General features: G+C 40.4%; 2 protein-coding genes across 2 annotated transcripts in view; both read left to right on the top strand.

The window, feature by feature from the left end:
- The window catches only part of LOC118337621 (filamin-A-interacting protein 1-like), a 23519-nt gene extending 10278 nt beyond the window's left edge, over positions 1–13241 (top strand). Inside the window, exons 2-6 of the mRNA XM_035674733.1 lie at positions 1680–1974; positions 2395–2568; positions 2949–3127; positions 8489–11288; positions 12584–13241. Of these exons, the coding sequence (XP_035530626.1) occupies positions 1687–1974; positions 2395–2568; positions 2949–3127; positions 8489–11288; positions 12584–12790 (3648 nt within the window). The 5' untranslated portion in view covers positions 1680–1686 and the 3' untranslated portion in view covers positions 12791–13241. The remainder of the gene's footprint in view (positions 1–1679; positions 1975–2394; positions 2569–2948; positions 3128–8488; positions 11289–12583) is intronic.
- Positions 13242–14409: 1168 nt separating this feature from the next.
- LOC118337622 (cell cycle control protein 50A-like) lies at positions 14410–18947 on the top strand. The gene is made up of 7 exons (XM_035674734.1): positions 14410–14886; positions 15794–15913; positions 16443–16550; positions 16635–16722; positions 16867–17010; positions 17098–17304; positions 17782–18947. Exons 1-7 carry the CDS (start codon positions 14638–14640, stop codon positions 17973–17975), a joined length of 1110 nt encoding a protein of 369 aa, XP_035530627.1. The 5' UTR covers positions 14410–14637; the 3' UTR covers positions 17976–18947.
- Positions 18948–19024: the final 77 nt, after the last annotated feature.

Here is a 19024-nt window from a genome sequence, read left to right as displayed (position 1 = left end):
ATGTTATTTTCCAATCTCTGTATGTTTAAGTAATCAAAGTTACAAAACAAGCACGCTACAGGCCACCTCAGCATGACTTATGTCGTTATAAGTGATTAATGTAGTAAAATTAAATTTAGAATCTGTCATCAACGGATTTATTTTCAGGATCTGGATAAAATGTTTGACTCAGACTTTTACTGTCAGCAGAGAAGGTTAAAGCACCCAGGAGTGTCACAAATGTGCTTCCACACCATCAACACTCAGCATGAGATACACAACCCTTGCGAAAGAGCAGGACATGTCAGGAATGCGCACACACACACACACAGACACACACAGTGCTGGGTAATTATGGATCTTTATTCCAGATTATGATGGTTGCATAGGACAATGTCTTATCTCACCTTGCTGGTAGTTAAATCATTTGAGAAGATTATTAAAACCCACATTATCTACTCGCCCATTACTGCTTATTGCTCTGCAAGAGACGGACGACAGACGACGCCATTGCAGAGCTTTTAAATATTCTGTGTTCACCTGGAGGGTTGTGAAACAAATTCACAAGCCCTCCTTGCAGATTTCTCTCCTGCATTTAATATAATCCATCTATTAATCCTGGCTGACCGACTGAAAGCACAGTTTGGACTGGATTTTCGATTTCCTTATGGGTAGATCTCAAAGGGTGTGGACTGTTTGTAGTAGCAGATACCCTAGACACTGTATGATTAAGTGGTCCAGTTCTACATGACCGTGTCGACTGGTGTGAGGCCTCACATTTTTTTCTGAACCCATCTAAGATTTTAGACGTGACGCTCCACCACCCAATCTGTCTAGGATCAGAGGAGAGGAGATTGAGGCTGTGACAGATTGTCTTGGTCTTATTGTAGATTACAGACTCTCCTGGGACGCCCCTGATGCTATTTTTAGGCCCTTCTCTTAAAAAAAGACATCGCTTTTACTTCCTTAGAAAACTTTTTTGATGTTGATATCAAATTTCTTCCTCCAATTGACAGACCTTTTATTCAGAGTATCCTGTGTTATTGTAGGGGGTGTGAAATACATGGATACATAAGGGATGTGACAGTTACAGACACAAACTTTAAATGCCTGCATGGACTGTGATGACATTTATATTTATGATAGCTACTGCAGATGATCTTACACATTGCTGTTTTATCTGATGTGTTCTGTGCTGTACCACAAATTGCCTCTCAGAGGACATTTAATTTTTAATTATTTATTTAAGTCTAATATCATCTAGTTGTAATCTTGTGTAAGTGTACAGTATGTTTGTGTTTGTGTAAATGTACATATCATTGGATCTTTCTATTTTATTTATTTTTTGTGTTTTTTGATTATCTTTTTCTATGTGTGCAGGGAACAACAAACTTAATTTCATGATACGCCCTTGTGTTGCATAATGATGAATACATTTCCTTGATTCCTCGAGCGATAAAAGTGGTTTCAGTATGGCAGTGAATAGAATAAGGAAATGGTAGAATAAATTGTGCACATGCACCAACACAATCTCAAGTATTATAATATTCATGATATTCAGAGAGCAACTTTCAGTTGAAACTAAAATGGCTGAAATGGGATAACAAAGCATGTCAGGGAAAGCAAGACAAAGTGTGCCAAAAAACACACAAGAATGGTATTATTTTCTTAAAAAGAAGTGTTTTCTGTTTTTTGTGCAGGTAGAGGATGAGATCCAAAAGCAGCGGGGTGGAAAACCCGGCCAATGGGGTGCTTGGGGTTCCTCAGGGTGACCATGACATCAGCCAAGAACAGGAAGTGGATCTTCCCGTGAAGAGCCTGATGGCCAAAGTCCAGCAGAAGGAGGGCGAGGATAAGGTAGAGGTCAAGGTGATCTCTGACAAAGAGAAGCTACTGTTAGATTCTCCTGAGGCTGGAGACAAAAGAGGGGACATCATGGATCTGTCCAAAAAGGATCTGCTCAAACTGCTGGGGATCATGGAAGGAGAGATTCAGGTGGGTTCTGATATATCCTGTCTCTTTGACCTTTGACCTGCTGTAATAAGTGTAGTAGTGTAGAGAGAAAGAAAACATACCAGTTAGTTTGAATGAAAAATGACTATAATTTCATTGGATTGAGTAGGGCTGCAATTTTTTGCACAATAGCTCTATCTTGTGGTTAAAAATGGCAGTTTCCAGAGAAAAACAAGCAAATGTGCCACCTGTTTACCAAAAGTGATTTTGGAGAAATCTGGAATTCATGAAACAGATGGTTTGAGCATCCTATAATGGGATGTGCTGCAAAAGACACATTCAGAACCTATTTCTCACATTTTAATATATGGGACAAAAAAACCTGTATCTCCTCAAACAGATGCAGTGAACATGCACGCTGCTGTATCATCTGTAAATATTTATATGTCTATATGATTTCAGGCCAGAGAAGATGTTATCTGCATGCTTAAGTCCAAACCGACAGTCCCAGAGGCCCTTCAATCACGTTATGCCTCTGCGGCCCCTGGCTCAGCCCTGCAGGCCCTGCAGAGGGATGGCTTAATCACCGGCACCCAGCCACAAAACCACAGCTTCTACCAAAAGCCTATGGTTGAGGTCAGTTTGCAACTGTCAGTCACAGCATTGTTTCTGTTGTCTATTTATGGTAATAACAGGTTTATTGGGTTCTTGAATCACATGAGGCTTTTATTATGATATCTATTAATTTTAATTAATTTTATGATTGGACAAAGGAAGCCTATAAATTCCTGTTGTTGCAATTGGAAATGTTTTTCTTTTACATTTATTCTTTTTTTTGCCAGCTACATACCAATAATATGAGTATTTCAGTGATCTACAGTTTAATGTGACAGTGTTAAGTGTTAGGCATGTTACACCACAGAAAATAAAATTCTGTTTTTATGCATCCTTGGTCCTTGCATGTGTTTGCGTGTTTCCCTGTGTGGATGTGATTGTGTGTCTTCACTCTTCCTCAGCTGGAGCGTCTGCAGGAGAAGCACAAGGAGACGTACCGGAGGATGCTGGGTCAGTTGCTGCTCGCTGAAAAGTGCCACCGCCGCACCGTCCACGAGCTGGACACAGAGAAACGCAAACACGCAGACTACATGAACAAGAGTGATGACTTCACCAACCTTCTGGAGCAGGAGAGAGAAAGGTGAGGAGGAGAGAAGCGGAAGCTGGGGCATGAAACTGACACACCATTAACAATAGGGTAAAGTCCTTGCATCAGATTTAATTCTATATCTAACAACCACATTTCTGTGGACATATAAAGAAAGGTCTGATTTTTGACATTTGGGAACTATAATAAATGGTTTGAAAAGGTTACCTAAATTAAAGAAAAAGGAAACTGCAGTTTTTGCATTACTGACAGACATTGTCATCTGGGATTGTGATGGAAAGAGGATAACATATATTTTATATACAGCATAAGTGGGACCATAAGATAATATTTTATGTCAATATAACTTTTTTCAGTACTAAAATAAACAATATATGGGGAATTTGTTGGCAATAGAAGAAAGAAGTGGATGGAGTAATGGTGAAAGGGGAACAGGTGAAAGCAGTTGGGGCGGGGGGTGGCGGCGAGAGAGGAGGGAGGAATTGAAAGCATGATTTAGAGAGTGTGGAAAGATCTGCCTCATCAGCCAAGCGAATCACAAGAGAGGAAAGCGGAGAGGAGAGGGGGGAGCGGGTTACTAAAGTGATAACCTCGCCTTTGTTTGACAGGGAGAGCTACAGCGCTTGTGGAAGAGAGGGGGGAGGTGGAACTTGTAGGTGAGGAAGGGGTCAGGTTCTTTGCTGTGGGAAAGAGGGAGGTCAGGGGCAGAGAGGGGAGGAGACGAGGCCACTGGGTGGGGGAGCAGAGGGGAAGGAATAAAGGGCTTTGAGAGGAACAAATCTCCCATGACATCATCTGTGAAATTAAGTCATCGGCAAGGTTGCGACATGGCTTGTTGGTCAAGAGGAGACAAGGGATGAGAGGTTGGGTGGAGAGGGAAAGAGGGTCTCCAACACCATAGAGGGGATAGTTACATCACATGTGTGTGGAGGGCCTCACAGAGATCAAACAAGCTGGGCTGTGAGTGTGTAGATGTGCACTGAATGTGTATGAGAGAAGAGGCCCTACTAATTAATGTACTTACAGATGAAAGAGTTTAATTGACTGTTGGGGAATGTATTTTGTTGCAATTCCCATAACACATCATTCCATTCTCACACAATTACCCTGAGAGATGGGGAAGCTTTATTAATTGTATTTTGTACATGTTAGTTACTATATGGTTTGCTATGCATATTAGTAGTTTGTAGTTAGACATGAAAGCATGTGTGCGGGAGACGGACAGAGTACGAGAGAGAGCATCTGTAATGTATAGTATATGCTGTATATACTTTATATACATACATATGTCAATCATCTGTAGAGCAGACTAGAGAGCACTTATATGCTTCATTTCATGAACCGTTAAAACTTCAAACAGTTCATTTGCAGCAGAGGCACTGACTACCTCTTTTCCTTTAGCATTTATTGCAGGACACAGGAAACAGACCGTGGAAGCTAAATCACAGTAATGACAGCTGAGCTGCCATCACACACCAAAGAGAGGGCTGGGAAATCAGCAGCAGACTTTAGCATTACAGCTACTCCTTTAGCTGGTTTCATGAGGCAGTCATGCTTTAAAACATTCCAATAAAGAATTTGCTCTTGTCATAAACAAAAGTACTTGGCAAATTAAGATTTTGACTTGATGATGGTGCTATATGTGTCAGGGGGTCTGCAATGTCATTACAATACATCCTGAGGATGACATGAATGTCTGTACCAAATTGTAATCCATCCAATAGTTCAGGCATTTAAAAAAACCTCCAAAGTGATCCGCAAAGTCAGTAGGCTTCATCCCCTGGAGACCATGAATGTCTTTGGAAAATTTCATGGCAATCCATCCACCTTCAGTGTGGACTAAAGTGGCGGATGAACCGACTAACACTGCCCTAGAGCAAAGCTGCTAGCATGGCTAATAAAAAAAGCACTGAATGTATTGTGATCAAAACCTTTAAACTCTGGGAACGGTAAGCCTAGGCTTCGGTTTGAAGCACAAATCACAAGTGAAATACCACTTTACTTTCACTTGATCCTTGGTTTGCATGCAAGAAAGACATGACCTCCTTCTTATGCCAGGTAGTTTCCAGTGGGTTTTTTGGCTCATGTACTAGCTGGCCTCTGTCCCCTCACAGAGTGAAGGGGATGAGCTCTGCTAGGTCTTGATCTGTCAGCACCTGCAGAGCCCAGATTCTTCTATCTGTTGCTGTAGGACCCAAACCGACCTAAGGGCATGAAAAGACACAGAAACAGAAATTGGAGAACACACAGAATACACCAACACATGCTTATACTGTGTAAAAAAACTAAATCACATCAGATGACAAATTTACATTCTTTGCACGAACATATCAGCGTCAACACCTATGCAGAAGCATGCACATACTGTATCGCCGCTCTGTTTTGACATTCTCAGGTGAGATGGAAGCATGTCATCATCTCATCTTTATCAATGTGATGTTTCCTCCAGCCATCTGGGTGAGCGTGAGGAGAGAAAAGTCGAAGGTCTTGTGCCAAACAACTGCAGGAATGCAGGGGATGGGAACAGGAGAAACAGTTTCTGACTGGTAACCATCCACCATTAACACCCTCTCAGACAACAGAGCAATTTATATGTCAAGAAGTTAAAATATCTAAGTGGCATGGTGGTATGTGTAATGATTAAGGGAATAAAGGGCTCCCATTTGTGAAGGGAGTCAAAGAGTGCAAAGTCACGCACACAAGATGAAAATGCAGACCTAAGATGATTAGGGCTACAGAACTAAAATGATTGTTTTCTTGTCAATTTTAAAGCCTTACCACAAAAATGTACACATTATTTAACCATCTGTCAGCAGATCATGCACATACAGTATGTGTAGACCTATTGTGGTTGTCTTGAAATGGCCTAATGTCCACTTTGCTTCTGATTTTTCTCTTTTAACACCACATCAGTCTTAAGTACTGTTTGCTATCCCTGACTCTCTTGCTTAGTGCATAATGCTTTTTCTCTGTCAAGAAAGGCCATTACTGTACTGTACAACACAGTGTTTTGACAGCTTTTTGGCAGTTCATGTCTGCTTCAATCCTCAGCCTCCTGACACAGAGGGGCTGCAGTGCCTCTGAGCAAAATTCCCCAGGAAGCATGGGATGAGATGTTGTTCCATGTTCTCTCGTGGAAGTTGGCTTACAGGCCGCACCTGTGTTTTTGCTTAAGAAACGTGTTTTTATTCCTTACACACACATTTTAGACACCTAAGAAGTTGAACCCCTCATTCAAACTGCTTGCTTAGACCTACAATGCCCTTGAAAATATCAAAAACAAGAAGACACACACTCAATATACATAATAACAGGAACATGTATATTAGGCTCCCCCGAAGTTAGTCTGCATTGCTCTATCAAAAGTACTGTTATCTTTGTGGCGAAGCATTTAGATCATAACTTTTAGCCAAGCATTTATATTTGCCACTTAGGTCTGGATACACTGTACAGAGCCAATTTGTCCATAGGCATTTCTTACTTAGTAACAGAGCACAACTTTGCAAGACTAAACTATGGGTCTTACATGACTTGACCACTGGAGCCAAATACCACTGACATCATGATGTTGACCTTTGCGTGAATGTAATTTTAGAGTGCCAATTTCTAGGGTATCAATGACATCTGACTGTGTAAGTATGAATTTTAAGAGCTGCACTCTGAGATCTGGATGGCTTCTTTATACAGTAGCCAGACCCACTAATTCCACTTGGCAATGAAGGCTGCCGGTAATGTGAATCAATGTAGATGTTTACTGTCATGTTCAAACTGAAGATTAACATTTAGAGTTTCAAACTGAATTGAATTTGCAGAGATGTGATTGTGGAAAACCGTGGTTTGTTCTAGGATTAACTGTATCTGTACGGTAAAACGCAAATGTCAGAGCATAGAACCTCATGAACCCATTGTCATGGTTATGTATCCTCCCAGATCTACTTCACCTCAAGGGAGACATCCAACTCATCTATATCTGCTTTCCTCATCACATGTAGACTTTGCAGGGAACCCAGTTCAAGTCCAGTTTCCCCTCGAGTGAAACTACAGCAGACATTCTCTCCTGTCTCCTGTACCAGTGAGATTATGGCTTCCAGACAAAGGCAATATCCTGTGCACTTTGGAAAATTGAGAAATAGTTTAATTTACACCAAACTTTAATTCTTTGTAGGACCTTTGTAAACATTCAAACTAATGACAAAAAAGACAGAAGTTTTGTTTTCCCTCAAACATGCCATGTTTTATGAAAGCATAAACATTGGGGATGGTGTGTGTGTGTATGTGTGTGTTGCAAAACACTCCTCCTGTGGCAAAGGTCCCACCCCCTTTCACAGTGTCTACAGCAAAGAAGCACACACACTCTCATACACACATTACTGCCTTATATGGATGAGGTGACATCACTCACCAGAGGTCCGGTGGTGCTCCACTGTATTTATTCACCTTTCATTGTCCTGATAACATGCTTGGAATGTGACGGTGGAAGATCTGTGGAAAAGGAGACCCCTGCTACTTCTTATGCATTCAGTGGATTTTGTAAAATGCCAAAATATGTTCACATGCTAATTGTAGAGCATCCATAGTGGGTAAGTTTTAAATGTGGCTTGTTGTAAAGTTTCTGAGACTTGTTGAATAGACTAATTTTAGACATTTAGAGGTTGTTTAAACTGTAGATGCACAGTCTTCCTTGTTGTGCTGGTGCATACATTTATTTGGTTTCTTTTGCAATGCAAAAATGTTCCAGTTGAATATTGTATTAGCATGTCCCTGGGTGTGTACAAGGAAAAGATGCAGCTTTGCATTCAATCTGCTTTGCATGCATTTTGTTGGAGCCGGAGATGGGAATGGGCATGAGCAGCATAGAAAGAAGCTAAGAGAAAAGACCACTTGGTGGGTGGGGGTGGGGGGTGTTAGTTAAACTTTCACTAGCAGTTTGGGTTCTTAGTCTCTATCCCAACAACAGGGATGTTGGAGTGTTTGGGAGTTGTAGTGTAGATCTTTTTCAGTTTTGTTTTGTCAGTTTCTTGGATGTATTGCTTGTTCTGCTTAGTAGCATAACATGTATTATCATTCTTTTATTACGAAATATGCTGTATATAATGATCAGTTCAATGAAATTCTGTTTTTGTCTTAGATAGAAATGTTGGACGCAGTTTCAGCAACTAATTATAATATTTTGTGGTAATTTTTAATTACTGGACTACTATGAATGATAGTAAATATGTTTTAATGAAAATGTATTTTGGGGATCTGTGTTTTGATCATCATTTTCATAAAGAGGGACCACTTTGACACTCACACTAGCATTATAAAATATTAAATAAAATTTTCATTAACTGGGATACAACATTGCATCCTGGAATACAAATTACTAATGCCTTGCCTTTGTTTTCATTTTAGACTGAAGAGGTTGCTTGAGAACGAGAAGGCCTATCAGGTAAGAAAAGAGAAGGAGCACTCTAAACGTCTGGCCAAGGTTCAAGAGGAGCTGGTCAAGCTAAAGTCCTTTGCCCTGATGTTGGTCAATGAGCGCCAGCAGCACCTGGAGCAAATGGACCAACAGAGCCAGCGGGTCCAGGAACTCACTCAGCAACTCCAGCAGCGGGAGCAGGCACTAAGTGAAGCCAGGGAGCGTGCTCAGGAGGATGGTCACAGAGTGCTGAGCCTGGAGGCTGAGCTCAAAGAGAAATCTGCCAGGCTCACCCAACAACACGAGGAGATGGGTGCCAAGCTGGCCAATCAAGAGATCCACAACCGTCAACTAAATGCCAAACTTTTGGGGCTTACGCATAAAGTGGAGGAGCTGGATGAGAGCAACAGGGCCTTGAGGAAATCTGAGGAGGAACTGCAGGAGCTGAGGGAGAAAATTGGCAAAGGGGAGTGTGGCAACTCTAACTTGATTGCTGAGTTGGAGAACTTGCGAAAGCGTGTGCTGGAGATGGAGGGTAAGGATGAGGAGATTACCAAGACTGAAAATCAGTGTAAGGAGCTCAGGAAGAGGCTACAAGAAGAAGATAGTAAGACTAAAGACCTTAGGCTAGAAGTGGAGAATCTCCACAAAAAAATGATGGAGTTGGAGAAACTTGAAGGTACCTTCAGCATAAGCAAGGCGGAGGGTGCACAGTTACACACTGCTCTAGAGAGAGAGAAGGGCCTGACCAAAGAACTCTCAGATGAAGTGGTAGCTCTCAGGATCCGTATGAAAGAGCTTGAGTCTTCTGAACTCAAGTTAGAAAAGTCCGAGCTGAGCCTTAAGGATGACTTGAGCAAGCTGAAGTCACTGACTGTTGCCTTGATGGAAGAACGAAAGACTCTGATGGAAAGAATGAAGTCAGATGAGAAGAAAAAGGAGGATTTGAGTAAGATGGTCAAGGTTGAGCAGGGTAAAGTTATGGAAGTGACTGAGAAATTAATAGAGGAAAGCAAAAAGCTCTTAAAGTTCAAATCAGAGATGGAAACCAAAGTAGAGACTTTAACCATAGAGAAGGGTGAACTAAGCACTAAACTCGCCTATGAAATTGATAAAACAAAGGATCTTAATTCTAAGGTCAGTCAAATGAAAAAGAGGTTAGATGGGTTTGAGCAATCAGAAAAGCTTTCAATGAAGAATTCAAATGTCAAATGTGAAATGGGAAGAATGTCTGACCCTGTTAAAAGTGAAGATAACAAAGTCAAGGACCTGACATTTGAAATTGAGCGCCTGAAAAATCGCCTCAAACAACTTGAAGTCGTTGAGGGAGATTTGATCAAGACAGAGGATCAGTATGACATGTTGGAGAAAAAGTTCATGACTGAACAAGACAAAGCCATCATTCTTTCCCAACAGGTGGAGGAAATGAAGAGTCAGATAGCACGAAACAAAGCAATTGAGAAAGGAGAGGAGGAAAGCCAGGAAGAAGACCTCCGACAACGATGCAAGAGAGAGGAGGTCAAAACTAGGGAACTGCAGGCTGATGTCATAGCCCTCAAGGAAAAGATCCATGAACTGATGCACAAGGAAGACCAACTTTCTCAGCTCCAAGTAGATTACTCTATCCTGCAGCAGAGATTCTTGGAAGAGGAGGAGCGAGCCAAGAACATGGGCACTGAAGTTTTCCATCTCACCAAAGAACTGGAGATAGCAAAGCGTCATAGTCGAGCGCTGAGGCCCAGTTTGAATGGGAGGAGAATGGTGGATGTTGCTGTGACATCCACCGGAGTACAGACTGAGGCATCGTCCACTGGGCCAACAGAGGAGGACACCCCAGCTGTGTTTATCAGGAAGTCTGTTCAAGAAGAAAATCACATCATGAGCAACCTCAGACAGAAGTGCCTAAAGAAGCCTACAGAAAAGAATAGCACTATTGAGCGTTGCCCTTCATCTTCCAGCGACCTAGGCATTAAGAAATCCTGGATTCCTTGGATGAGGAAAAAGGATAACACCCCTCAAGAGACCAATTTGGACAAGCCTCTGCACATCAATGGAAATCATTTGCCTTCCGAATTGACCATGTCTCCAAAGCAAGGACAGCCTTTACACATCCGAGTAACACCAGACCACCGAAACAACATGGCGACCCTTGAGATCAGCAGCCCCACTGCTGAGGACGTTTTCTCTAGCTCAGCTCCCCTCAGCCCCAACCCATCTCAACCTAAATCCAGAATCACAATCATTCCCACCTACTCTGCTCCTGCCCACAAGAGAAAATCCACCACTGGACCTCAGGGCCCTGAAAGAGCCAAGTCTCCAGTCACCATCACAACGATATCCAGAGCCAAGTCTCCGGAAAGCAGCCGAGCTCCCTCCTCTGCCTCAGGAAGGCCCTTGTCCCCTGTCTCTGTAATGACAGTGAGCACCGCTATAGTGCCTGAAGCATCCGCCTCCCCAGAACCCCAGGAGATGACCATGGGCCGAGCTGTGTTCAAGGTTACCCCTGAGAAGCAGATGGTCCCAATGCCAGTACGAAAGGGCCACAACAATAGTTTCATCACCACCACTGACGATAACAAGATCCATATTCATCTAAGCAACAGCATCACCCCAAAGATGGTAGTCAGGCCGGTGGCAGATGGCAAGGAAATGACATTATCGACTGGGACAGTTTTACGGTCCCCCCGCCAAATCACCACCACTGCTACCAGGAGCACACAGAGCAAAGTGATGAGCAGTATCACAATTTCCCCTGTTACATCCACTACTTCCAGACCCGCACAAAGCATGGTAAGTTTCAGTTAATCACATTATGTAATTACATGTTTTCCTATAGATAGCTTTGGTTTAGTCCATCCATTCTTTATGATACCTGCCCAACAGCAATTTACTCTTGATAATCCACAGAGATTGCTGCTAACAGTTAATTAAAAGTAACCAATAAAGAAATCCATAAAATCTATATTTGGTAAAAAGAAGTACCGATGAAAATTCCATTCACGCCCGACTGTATTGACGTTTCTCATCCCTCATAGGTTGAGGTATCTATTTTGTTGGGGTTAACAATAATACAGTCAGAACCCTTTAAAATTAGATTAGTACAAAGACAAACAGCAGAAAAAGCATGCCTAGCTCTGTAAATAGTTATCCAAATCTGCCAACTAGTTTAATTTAATAATTAATTTTAAAGTTTTACGGTAGGTTATGTGCCAGGCTCCACTGATAACAATACAATATATACAAATAAGATATGACGTGTTATATCTTTAAAAATTATGGTAGGAGGATTTTGTAACCTTCGAACAGAACAAAGCTAGCTGTTTCAACCTGTTTCCAGTCTTTGTGCTAAGCTAAGCTAACTGGCTGCTGGTTGTAGGCTTAGCGTACAGACATGAGAGAGGTGTTGATCTTCTTGCATAACTCTCAGACAGAAGGTGAATAAGCTTATTTCCAATTTTTCAAAATGTTGACGATGCATCATTTTTATTCAACAATGATTTATATTCTATGTTAAACATATGGTGTTTCATAAGGTAAATATTTTCAATAACAGCTTCATCTCACAACCTAAGAATGGGAGTTGAAGTAACTCTGTATTAGTGTTTCAGTGGACCTTATAATATGCTCTTTGTGGATCAGATGGATAGCGTGACAGAAATGGCCCTATGGGCAGGCCTCAGAACGGCAGGACTAATGATGTGGCATTTTGCCACTCTGCTACAATCATGCTATAATTTATAGTTTTTACTCAGTGTTTACATTCACAAACTGCCATGCAGGCCTCAGTGCCCTCTGGCTGACACAAAACAGCCTTGCACCAGTAACAGCACACTGAAACCTAGCCTGGACAAGTGCTTACCCACTGGGATTCAAGAGAAAAAATGAATAAATATTTACATTTTTCATTTGCACTGTTCCCATAGCATATATGATCAGTTACATTGTTTAGAAATTCAGAATTCCTTTTTTCCTGTAATGGGTTTTGCCCATTTTCCATATTTACTCTACATGCTCCCCATAAGTGCTGCCCTGTCTTCATTCTCCTGCCTAAGAAACTGTACTCTCTCTTTCCCTATTGTCAACAGACTGGACATGATGCCCAGCCACCACGCACAGGGCTGACCCGCATCCCAATGTCCAAGAGCCTGAAGACCGGGAAGGCTGTGCTGGGATCATTGGGGATCTCGGGTGGAGTGAAGCTGGAGTCACGAGCTGAGAGTCAGTCTATGAGGATAGAAGTTAAAAAATCCACAGTGAATAGCAATACTTTACAAAATGGAGGAAAAGCCTGACTGACATCATAGTAGCAACACAACACTTACAAAATACGACATATCTAAGGTGCTTCAAAGAGATTACGACAGCACTCTCATGTCTCTATACAACTCAGTTATACATTACGAAGCATAGAGGCATTTTTGTAATTAGCCATTGATTTCTCATTTTTGTAAAATCTTTTGTACTTGTCTGTCTCATATCCATTTCTGCCATTTAGATATAAACATATTTATTGTATTTACAGTGTGCATTGTGATGGGCATTTGGGTTAAATATTATATCAGACTGTGCTGCTACTAACTGCTTCTTGCTTTGAGTGGTTGCCTCACATAAGGAGTTTGTTAATAATATTTTATAAGGACACAGTATAAGTCAAAATACTTGTTTTCATGTAAATTATGTTTATTTTTTCTGTAAAGGATTTGTACTGAAACGTATTTTAAATAAATGTGATTTCAAAGGGTAGTTTGACATGCTTATTTACTGTATAGGGAAATTAGAAACACAAATATTCAACAAAGACACAGAGAGTTGTGTTCATATTTGCAAACAGGTCAGACCTGTATATGACTTTTTGATCTGTGTACTACTTATAGTTACACTATACATTACATAGTCACTATTTTACAACTTTACGTAGCCAGTACTTTACGCCCAGATGCTACACTGGACAATGCAGTCATAGACCAATGGAATTGTTAAATGTGAGCCCCATTTGCTTTTCAGATATCAAATGTATTGACGCATAAACTCAATGTACTAATTCAAATAATCCATATCATTTCTGATAAAGTGAAACTATTTTACTTGTATATGACAGCAATGAAAAGCCACAACAATCTAATATTTAGTCAAATGTATTTGTAGAGCTGCCGCTTGTAGGCGCTAACCAAAGTGATTTACAGAGAACTTTAAAATACAATTAAATTATTAAATCAGATAAATAACTGACTGGATTAAAACAATTGTATAATTATAGGAATAATTAGGAACACTCAAACACAATTGTATTTAAACTACTGAATGTATAACATTGGAATGGCTATGCTATATGAAAACCATGTATCTGTGTTTATGTTGTTTAAATTCCGCTCTTTAAAGTTGCAGAAGGTAATCTCAAGTTATAAATAAAACTAAACAACTAGATTTCTTTCTTTTACCCCCATGTTTTGTTTGTTTCCAGTCTCTTATTTTATCTTCTCTGTCCTTGATTATAAGACAATGGTCTGATCATTTTCATTCAGGCTCAGTTGATTAACCTTGGTAGTCCAAATGTTGAAGTTTGAAATCTTACATTTTGGTGCCTGACTGAATTTCACTTACAATTGAATTTTCTGTCTGAATTTGTAAAACAAAATACAATAATATATACATAGTCATGTTAAATCAAGTTTTAAACTTGCATGACTTGAAAATTACCTGATGCAACTTCTGATAGGCATATGGTTCTCAAACTGAATGCTATAAATAAGATTAACATTGGGTGTTAAGCTGTCAAAATGTCAAAATGTGTTTTTAAACGGTGTTATTAACACAGATGTTTACATTTAGCATCAGATGTTTGTGCACAACAAACAATGTGAGAAAGGGGCGTCTTCATTTTCTGCCATGATGTAACAACTACGTGTCATCATCCTATTGGCTCAGAAGCTTCCGGCTTCTTCCTCGGTGAGATTAACAAGACACATCAACATCAATACTACAATGAGTGGATATTTGGATTAGAAAGAGGGTAAATGTCACTCCTAAAACAGTTTTACCCTTTGCCCAGTGTTTGTCTCTTGTTTACCGTGTGAGATTAAGTAAAAGCTGTCGCCTGTCAACTACGGTAGATCATTTAAGCTCGAAGCGGATTGCAGCCATGATGGCGACAAGCTACAACGCTAAGGAAGAGGACGGCCACCCCTCGGGTGCTTCGAGTCACGGAGCCGCAGGGGTTGTGAAAAGTAAAAAGCCGGACAACACAGCGTTCAAGCAGCAGAGACTACCGGCCTGGCAGCCCATCCTGACGGCAGGCACCGTGCTGCCTGCTTTTTTCGTTATCGGTCTCATCTTCATCCCCATCGGTATCGGCCTGTATGTCTCGTCTAATAACATCAAAGAGTTCGAGGTACAGTAACTTACCGCCTGTCCACAGTGTCCGTCCTACAACAGCTTCAGCCGCTAGATAATGATAGCTCACTTCACACCCGCTAGCGTCGACTAGCTTTTTCTACCCAGTCCCTTTCAGCCATGGTTACCGTGAGCTGAAGAGGCGACAGTAACATGTACTAACTTAACTGTAACCTGGTTGACTTGTAAACCTGTTGTGTTACCACAAACAGGAACACAACAAGAAGTGACACACACAGCTTGCCATATTTCTGAATAAAGTTAAGCTCAGTGAAATGACCGTATACACCCAGCTGTCGGTTTATTTATTTAAGTTGCTAGTAGCAACTAATAACGTCAAATATAGCGTTGGTTATGATATTAAGTTATTGCTCTTTTTAATGGGTGTTGATTGAACTTTATGGTGATTTGGAAGCTGGTGTTACTGGTCTTATTTAATGATATTGCAGTATAATAAGGCTTTCAAGTATTTTGTCCTCACATTTATATAAAAATGTTATAAACGCCTCTATATTATGGTAATGGGGCTAGACAACATTACAGAAATACTTCTCAGTATAACACCCCATCTATATCAGTGAGTGTATACAAAATATAAGAAACCCCCTTCAGTGTAACATCCCACTTTGACCAATAGGTTAACCAACATATTAGAAAAATATACAGCTTCCAAAATGACCTTTTTAAGTTGAACCAACACCTCCTAAAGACAGTTTAAACAAAAACCTTAATAAAAGTGGAATTTATTGCAGGTCTGTTGCATTAGACTGAATTATTTTTGTCTATTTTTTTACTGAATAAAGTGCCCACTAAGTTTGAATGTATAAGTATGCATTTAGTTTGTCTAGGTGCATTAAATATGTTCAATTCTGCAATTTCTTAATTAATCAGCTCCTAATTTTCAGATTGATTACACTGGTGTCGACATTTCCAATCCATGCTACAGCTGTGCCAAGAACTTCAGCTGGAACAGCACAACACCATGTGTCTGCTCTATGAACTTCACATTGGAGCAGCCATTTGAGGTGAGCACCAGCCTACAGTATTCCGACCCTATGAATAATATATGCCTTGAAGTGAACTGAAAGCACTGCTTGAAGTGCAATAAAAGACAAATAACTACCCTCCTGGCACATGATGTCCATTAAGATCTATTTTAAGTCCAAAGACACTCGAAGTTTGTTTGGAACCGTCGTTATCATTGATCATTCTAGTCTGCAAATCTGTAGCCCAGCATCCTTCAGAACACTTTTATTGATTTCTTTTAAAAGCCTCTCAGCCAGTTTCCGGAACCAAACCAGTGTCACAAGGCAAAGTTTAGATTTGGGCTATAATTTAGCATAATGCAATTTTTGGGGTCAACTAACTGGTGTAAAATGACAACCACCTCATCTGAGAACATGAACAAACCTTCATCTGATGCATGCAAATTAAGTTCTGTGTATGGTAAACTTAGAGCTGAATATCCAAAGAATGAGGAAGTGTCACCTTACTGAAGTACTTCCTTACCTATACTGATACTCTGTCTATAACGTGATCTCTCCTCCCCTGCAGAGCAATGTCTTCATGTACTACGGCTTATCCAACTTCTATCAGAACCACAGACGCTATGTGAAGTCCAGGGATGACAGCCAACTGAATGGTGACCAGTCTGCTTTGAAGGTATAATCTTGGAAATGTTATAACATGCAGAGATTTCAATAAATATGCCTTTTGTAGCAAGTTAATACTGGTTGCTTTTTACAGAACCCCAGCAAGGAGTGCGAACCGTACCGCACAAGTGATGGACTGCCCATCGCTCCATGTGGGGCCATAGCTAACAGCCTTTTCAATGGTAAGTGAGACATAAAGAACCACTTCATATTTTATTTTAGCAGTGTAAGGATCATTGCTTTACATGGGTTCAAGTTTTATCTGACAATTTAAACTCCTACTAAAACAATAATATTTACTCAATGCAAATGTTTCTTTATTTCAGACACTCTGGCGCTGTATCATATTGATTCCAATAACACCAGAAATCCAATTCCTCTGGTAAAGAAGGGCATTGCCTGGTGGACAGACAAGCATGTGAAGTTCAGGAATCCTGGTGGAAACGACAACCTCACTCTAGCTTTCCAAGGTGATTTTAGCAAACTGTGCACAGAATTTATTTAACTTAATAAACACTTATGTTGCCATGTCTAGCTTTTTTTGTCTTGTTTTTCAGGCACAAATAAGCCGGTGAACTGGAGGAAGCCAGTGTATGAGTTGGACTCAGATCCTGACAACAACGGCTTTATCAACGAGGACTTCATTGTGTGGATGCGCACGGCTGCGTTGCCCACCTTTCGCAAGCTCTATCGGATCATCCAGAAGAAGTCCAACACGACTCCCACTCTGCCCAGTGGAAAATACGTGTTGGAGATCACTTACAGTATCCTTTTGAATTGTAGCCAGAAACTCTACTGCACAGTCAAAACTAGAGTTAGCCTTAGGCTGTTGGGTTGGCAAGTATGATTTTTATTTCCTTATATAAAGCTTCACAGGATAAGATTACTAGTTTAAGACTACTATTACTTACGAGTCATGTCCAGACACATCTTACAAGATCCTAAAACCAGCAGGTAATAAAAATAATTGTACTAAAACTAGTGTAACTACTAACTAAAAGACTCTTGTGACATTGTTGACCCTTTAAAAACAAAGAGTGTACCTAAACAATGATTGGGTGATGTTAAATTCATTGCTTAATGACTTTCAGTGAAAATATCTTTTGTTCCTTTCTCAGCACTTTCCCTTTTCTTAGTGCAGTAGATATATATATTAAAAGTTGATGTGTAGGCTGTCGTCAAATGTACTTTTCTCTCCATCCAGAAGCTCCAGTCGTTTGTCTTTAACCATATGTAATCAGATTACCCTGTGCTCAGCTTTGATGGTCGCAAGCGGATGATCCTGAGCACCATCTCCTGGATGGGAGGCAAGAACCCCTTCCTTGGCATTGCCTACATCACTGTGGGCTCCATCTGCTTCTTCCTGGGTGTGGTTCTGCTCATCATCCACCACAAATATGACACCCGCAACAGCAGTGCAGATATTCCAAACTAAACCGTATCGCGTTTTCCTGCCTCTGCATGCATGGGTGGCCCTAAAGGGTTCACTCTGGACTGCTTGTTTGATTTTTAGCGTGATACACTGGTCTCTGTAATTGTCTGTCATGTGTTTGTGTAAGGGCAGCAGTGTCTGAAGTGTTTTCATCAAAAGCTGTGTTTATGTGTAGGGCAACTCCTGCAAAAGAAGAATGCTGCAGTCTGTGTCTTGTGTGCATACAGCTTCAAGTCAGCTGCTGCTGAAATTGTCGTTTCCTGTCTTCAGAAGAAAGTTTTTATCTTTTATTTATCTATACATTATCGCGGTATCTGTTTTATTTTAGCAGTGCTTTGCGAATGGCTTAATTATTGAAGGATGTATGTATTTGTAATGCAAGTTTATGTCCATATTATGTACTGTAATATGTCCTGCTGATGAATGTACCATTATATTTCATGACATACCTCTGTGGTTTTTGAGATTACCTTTAATATAGGATGTGATAATCATTACTCGTGTGCTGTTTATCATGGTAAGCATTGATGTTTAACAAGCAGTGTTTTAACCTTGAGTCATAGAATACTCAGAGTTCTACCAAAAGTGTGGTTATCTGCCCTCCACTGTGATTGGTTGTATAAAGAGATGGAGCCAGTCATAAGGCATCTTTTTCATACATAATGCTTAGTAATGATGGAAACATTACCCTACACCACTATATCCAGTATTCTATTATAAGACTAAGGTTGATTAGAGCACAAAAAGTCTGTCTTGTTTTTACAGTTCAGTTCGGCCTGCGTAATAAGTTATTTTACGTTCTTCAATGTTGACCAAATGATATGCACTTTAAAAGTGTCACATTTGTTTCCCCTTGTTTCACTTCTGTTCCAATATTGCTTTCTTGATCTATTAATAATGAGCATATTGTTTAAATTTGAAATTCCTGGGTTTTATAAAGTTTTTAGGGTCCAATTAAACAACTTGGTGAATGTATTGGTGTCATTTGGTGTTATTGCAAATCTCTGAGTGCTACCATATCACAGCCACTACTTTATTATTAATGTTTACTA

Source organism: Morone saxatilis, unplaced genomic scaffold (assembly GCF_004916995.1).
Source record: "Morone saxatilis isolate NCDOM2014 unplaced genomic scaffold, NCSU_SB_2.0 Contig3, whole genome shotgun sequence".
Taxonomy (NCBI): Eukaryota; Metazoa; Chordata; class Actinopteri; family Moronidae; genus Morone; species Morone saxatilis.
The sequence above is the reverse complement of the archived record's forward strand: the minus strand, read 5'-3'. Positions and strand labels throughout refer to the sequence as shown.